General features: G+C 41.7%; 2 protein-coding genes across 2 annotated transcripts; one reads left to right on the forward strand and one right to left on the reverse strand.

Annotated features, from left to right (window-relative positions):
* Positions 1–150: 150 nt before the first annotated feature.
* LOC311104733 (tetratricopeptide repeat protein 9C-like) lies at positions 151–2604 on the reverse strand. The gene is made up of 4 exons (XM_084146627.1): positions 2492–2604; positions 1395–1747; positions 1070–1252; positions 151–674 (listed from the first exon to the last, which is right to left on the reverse strand). The coding sequence occupies exons 2-4, from the start codon at positions 1741–1743 to the stop codon at positions 532–534; spliced, it is 675 nt and encodes a 224-aa protein (XP_084002753.1). The 5' UTR covers positions 1744–1747; positions 2492–2604; the 3' UTR covers positions 151–531.
* A 631-nt stretch (positions 2605–3235) lies between these two features.
* On the forward strand, positions 3236–6260 carry LOC311105051 (transmembrane protein 179-like). Its single transcript, XM_084147039.1, has 4 exons — positions 3236–3758; positions 4036–4173; positions 4390–4468; positions 4760–6260. Exons 1-4 carry the CDS (start codon positions 3436–3438, stop codon positions 4982–4984), a joined length of 765 nt encoding a protein of 254 aa, XP_084003165.1. The 5' UTR covers positions 3236–3435; the 3' UTR covers positions 4985–6260.
* The last annotated feature ends 110 nt before the right edge of the window (positions 6261–6370 follow it).

Below are 6370 nucleotides of genomic sequence, written 5' to 3' on the forward strand. Positions count from 1 at the left end.
GAATAAAATGTTATTTGAAACAAATGCGTGTATCTTGGATTATTATTATTAATAAAGGCAACTAATTCAACTTATTTGACTCTGAATACTTCCATCCACCTCGCTGTAGTAACGCCAGTGTAGCGCTGTAGTAACGCCAGTATAATGCTGTCATTTCAAAAAAATATTTATTAAGTTGAATCAAAACATTTTGTACACAAAAAGTAACACATAACTGATCATTAGACCAGAAACAACCACATTCAGAAGGCATAACATTACTTTTGAGTTTGAACAGCGCACAAAACAGTCTCTCTTTAGTACCCTCGCTTTGACCTTCAACCCTTTTGAACCTCCAACAACTTAGCTTCCTGTTGGTCATCAGGCAAATAACTACTCATTATGTGATCAATATATTATGTGATCAATATTAGCCAACCGGCCTTGCTCAGGCCAAGTCCTTCTAACGTGCTGTAGTCCAGTCTAGGTTTGTTTCCTCTTTCTTTTCAATCCTCAGGGTCAGAACAACAGAACATCCCCCCTGATGGGAACTTATTTCTGGGCGACTCCACCGCTGGCCCCCTCCCCGGCTCTCTGACTGGAGGAGAACATGCCTCGGTACAGAGCCTTCTCCTTCTGGTACTCTGTGCTCAGCCTATCCTCTGCTTGCTGCAAGTGCCTCCTCACATTAGTGTCTGTCAAAGAGATACAGTGACAAATAAAGAAATTCAAATTTCAGTCAACATTAGGGGAATGGGAATAGCATAGAGACACAATAATACAATATATTTACATAAAAAAAAAAAAATTTAGTCATTTAGCAGACGCTCTTTTCCAGAGCGACTTACAGTTAGTGAGTGCATACATTTTTCATACTGGCCCCCCGTGGGAATCAAACCCACAACCCTGGCGTTGCAAGCGCCATGCTCTACCAACTGAGCTGTGATCTACTTCATTCTGTTGGGGAATAGAATAGTATGCCTATAACACGCCCTCACAACTCATCAATAATCTGTTTTGTTTTACTCAAAGGCTGTGGTAGGGAGAGCAGTCCCTAACCAGGAAGATAGTAACCAAAAGGCTGAGCTACCGTTGGGTTGTCCTTTGCTGGCCTGAGTGAGGTATTGCTTGGCACTCTGTGCGTCTCCCAGCTGCAGAGAGGCCACTCCTGCTCTGTACAGGGCCTTGATGTCACCCGGACGCCACTTCAATACCCGCAAGCTGTACTCCTGGACACGCGTGTAGTCTACACACTCTCTCTGCAACAGACAGGCTGAGAAAGGGGGTGACAGAGAGACAGAAAAGGGAGGAGAAATGTAAGTCAAGAAAGAGGGGGGACTGCGCATTGTGCTTAGCATTATGCATGACTTTAAGAGGATAATTCACTGCATGACACTTATCGAGGCCTGTAATACCTGCTAAATTGTTGTAGCAGTCGACCTGTGTGTTCCTAAGTAGTTCCTCTTGTCCTGCGGTGAGTACAGGAGCCTCAGGACCAAACCCTTTCACTGCCGCAGTGACATCAGAGTCTAAACTACGCAGAACGAGCAACGAACGGTGGTAACGTCCAATGGCAGACCGAAGGTTTTTCTCTTTGTAGAATTTGTTCCCCTGCGTTTTTAGGTGGATGGCATCTTGGAGGTGGGAGTCTACTTTGGCACCTGAGGGGCCAGGCTTGATAGAAGAAGAGTCTGAACAGCTTGCCACTGCAGCCCCGGCCCCCAGCTCCATACGCTCATCTCCTGGTGTCTCTGGACTCGCCATGGTACTTGATGGCCAGTGGTGATGGTAACATAAGTACATGAGAAAACATGATATTAGATGACTTGACACATTGTTGTGTTACTTGGGTGGTACACACCAACACTAAATCTTAAGACAAAACTTAGTCACTGTCACTAGCCGGCAACCACCCGGTTACTCAACCCTGCACCTTAGAGGCTGCTGCCCTATGTACAAAGACATGGAACACTGGTCACTTTAATAATGTTTACATAATGTTTTACTCACTTCAAATGTATATACTGTATTCTACTCAATGCCACTCCGACATTGATCGTCCTAATATTTATATATTTCTTCATTCCATTCGTTTACTTTGATATTTGTGTGTATTGTTGTGAATTGTTAGATACTACTGCACTGTTGGAACTAGGGACACAAGCATTTCGCTACACCCGCAATATCGTCTGCTAAATATGTGTATGTGACCAATATTATAATTTTTCTATATGAGTAAAGATTTGGAGATGCTATAACCCTGGAATCTGAGACCTCCCTTTGATGTTAATCACATTAGCTTTTAAAATAAGAACTAGCAAGTCATTTCAACTCATTCACTAAGGCGTTATCTGGGTTGTCCTACCTAGGTCCTGTACGAGCTAACAAGAAAAAAACGTTTTTATTGACGCTAGCTTGCGCGATAGACAAGCATGTGAGCGAGCAAGATGCAAAGTAACTTCGTGACATCGTCATATGTTGACCGTTATAAAAAAGTGTAATAACGACTTACCTTACAGTGTATTGATCTTTACACAAAAGACAAATACAATACTTGAACTTGTCCACCTAGCAACTGCACATCCAAACAATCACAACATTTGCGGTCAGGCAGGCACTTCCTGCTTTTTCTTCTTCCGTGGTGAGAGTAACCCAACCTATTTGACTGCAACGGAACTTATTTTATTGTTTTTTATTTTAGCGCCACCTGCTGTAGCAACATGGACATGACTCTGTGATGCATCCATCAATGAAAGAGCGTTCATCAATACTGTAAAGTACAATTGTGTAATGTTTATCTCTTTGGTGAATTGATGAAGGGTGTGAGAAGTTTGTAGAAGTTTGGTTGGAACAAATAAAATAATTCATAAATTGTAGACAACATAGGCTGCAGTATTTCTTATGTATATGACGTAATCCTATACATTATTTATAGGACAGACTTTTGCAATGGTCCATTGTTAGGAAGGTTGATCGGATTAATGTTGTCCTACTGACCGACTTTAAATGACAGGAGGTGGGGGTCGCCTTTGTCCCCCCTTTCGACCCTGGCCTACATTCTGTCCCATGCATATTTTATAACTAAAAAAACACATATTTGTCGTTATTATGGATAATGATTGATTAAAAAGTATCACTCAATTGATTGAGTCAAATAATACATTTGCAAAATGACAATGTTTTGACAGCAATTCACTGCATCTCTTATCTAGGCCATTTGTCCAATGCTCCCATACGTGTCGTATGCAAGTACGTCACTGGCAAATTTGTAAGGGGAAGCGAGTGTTGTAATGCCAGTTTGCGTGCAGGCTGTTCTTTAAATATCCTCTGTTTTCTTTCAGAAATATAACACATGGTAGCTTAATAATTCAAGATAATACCGAATAAACGGGACGGTACTGCCTTAAGATATCCTGTATTTAGTTCGTTTTGGTCGATCTTTTGGATATTTGGGATATGGAGCTTGATCGGCGACTGTTGGTGGCTCACTGCGCAGCCCACACCCTATCAGTCCTGGCCGGGTTGATGGTGGTTGTCCCGCTGGCGCTCAACGGCTCAGCTTTCAAAGGGCGTTGTGCGCTTTTCACCACGGGTTCTTGGAGGACGGACAATCGAACCGACATTTCTGGTGAACAGGGTGAGATTTCACACTTGGTGGTACAGCAATGGGGTCCACCGGCTGCATGCCAGTTCGCAACTTTTGTCGGTGTTTTCACGGTGCTGTATGGTGCTGCGCAGGGCTGGAGAAGCATATTCTATCTCCACGGACGGCATGACGAGTGAGTACACTTTCTATGGGCTTTGAAATAGTTAATCAATAGTACAAAAAGTAGGCCTATATTTAAAAAACAACAACGATACAAATGGAAACGTAAATGACATAAATCGCCTGATAATAATAATAATGACCATTATGAAATATCAAATTGTGCAATGCATTATTAGTCCTATGTGTCATAGGCTACCTGCTATTACATAGTTATAACAGTTTATGTCAAATTACAATGTTTTCACTCGTTCACAGTCACCAATGTTATTATTGTATTTATTTTCCAGCACCTTGTTCTCCGCCTTCCTGACCCTGATCCTGAGCCTGTGTGTGTTGTTCCTGTCAGGAGGGGCCAGTGTCACCCTCTCCCTGGGGCTGGCCTCCTGGTGCAACACTGTCACAGACGACAACACCAGACCTTACAGGTAATGTTCATATACTGAGGCATACAAATCAACAGGTCATACTTTAGGGTCTTCCAGGCCAGGTCATTTGGTCAGGAAAAACTCTGGGCCCTAGTACTGTGCATCGACCTGTGTGTCGCATACATTGCAGTGAGTGTGAGGGTCAAGCTGCAGGGGTTTGACTGTAGCCTTGTTAAGCATTGACAGTTTCCTGTCTCTCTGTCTGTTTGCGTGCAGCTGTGCAGAATACCAGTCCATCCCCATGTACCTGGATGTAGAGACGTCCTCCTTCTTCACTCAGCTCACCCTGGCAGAGGTATGTAGTCCCCCATAGCTGGCCCATCTCATGCCAGTGGGCTTTCCCTGCTCAAAATAGAAATCTTCTGCATTGCATTAACATGAGGGAGTCAGTGTACTTGTGATTTAGTTTCAGTTTTTCTCTCCCTCTCTGTGCTCTCTCTATTTCCACCTACCCCCTCTTATTATTATTATTATTATTATTATTATTATTATTATTGTGTAATAACTCTCTTTCTCTTTTTGTTTCTCTGTAATAATACTAATAATATATACTTTAACTGATAATAATCTTTCTCTCTCTCTCCAGGTTGCTCTGTGGAGCGTGACAGCATTGTGGCTGACCCACTCCATCCTGTCCTTCATGCGTCTCTACCACTCCCACAGCCAGCACATCAGCGGGCCCTGCCTGCCCAGGGAGAAGGAGCATCTCCTGGGTCACTCTCCCTCCTCCTCAGGCTCATCAGGATCAGACCGGGGCTCACCCTCACCCACACAACCCCTATCAACAGCGCCCAGTGTCATCTTTGTCTAAACCCCTAACCTCAATGGAACTCCACGCAGCTACCCGTTATGAGGGGTGGAACTCTGTATGAAACAAAGAAAGCTGAGAATGTATTGATTCAAGAGACTGGACTACAGTTTGTAGTTTGATTTAACCCATGTTCGTTCCATTTGAATTTTTATGAGTTCCATCCCTCATAAACCCACACTACCAACACCCAGTGTTTTTATTGAACCCCAACACCTTTGTTCTGCTAAACCTCATCACCACCACCATTCACCACTTACTGTAGCCTCTTATGTAACAGGGTTCTACGTCCAACCTTACATTGTCATCTACCAATTATTTTTCAGACCAAAGGGGATTAATTGAACGTACGGTAACCAAAAAGGGAATAAATTAAGTAGTGTTATGGCATTTATTAATTAGATATTTAACTAGTACCATCTTATCTTAGAGTCTTAGACATATGGTTTAATATGTGATCACAATCAGTATTATATAAGCAAAATTAATCAGTGCATAGCTCACTAACTTCATAACAAGGTAGCTGACTGACTGACTGAGCCATGCCAAATTAGTTACATATAAATACAAAGTTATTATTTTACAGGGTTGTCTGTTTCAACAAAACATGGCCTAAAAGTGTTTGTTCAATATGTATGTCTGTTATATCCAACAGTTCCAAAGTTGGCAAATGTACCATTTGCATGTTGTGTGCATTAGCTCTCAAGGCAAAAGTCATTCATTGTTTTGAGTAAATGCACATTTGTACTGTGGCACTTTCATTGAGAAGCAAGAAGCATGTGGTATTTGTGAAAGAGATACACTATATTCAAACAGGATCACTGTGTGAGCAAGACACATTCATGTTTTATTGTGTCGCAGAATCACTCTCTTCCTCTAGTGAAGGTTGTCATATGATGCTATTTGTGTAGATGCAGCTGCTTTCAAGGCATTTGAAGCATCCAGATTTCTCACAAATATATAGCCTTTGATGATAGTAGTATCAGAACAAGTATATGTGTGAACTAGGCTGAGCCAAGAAGGTTTAGGGAGGTATAGGATAGAGACAGAATACACACTGAAAAGTGTCTTGACCTTCAAACTCTGAACCTTGACCTCAGTAGTTGTGGTGACACACAGATAGCGGAGCAAGAAACCGGAAGAGGGATAGACTGTCTATAATCTATTGCATTTTGGAGTATTACTGGCAATATTGATTATGTTTTATACTGGTTATTTATGTTCATGTTTTTATTTATCATCCTGTTTGTGTAAATCAATAAAAATATCTTCCTGTGAATGATGACTGATTCTTTGTAAAAAAAACAAACAAAAAAAAAAAAAAACATTTTGGGTGTAGTGACTATGTTTATAACTTGTTGACGTTACACTAGGCATTGAACTACGAGT

This window comes from Coregonus lavaretus (genome assembly GCF_964263955.1).
Source record: "Coregonus lavaretus genome assembly, chromosome: 29".
In the NCBI taxonomy this organism is placed as follows: Eukaryota; Metazoa; Chordata; class Actinopteri; order Salmoniformes; family Salmonidae; genus Coregonus; species Coregonus lavaretus.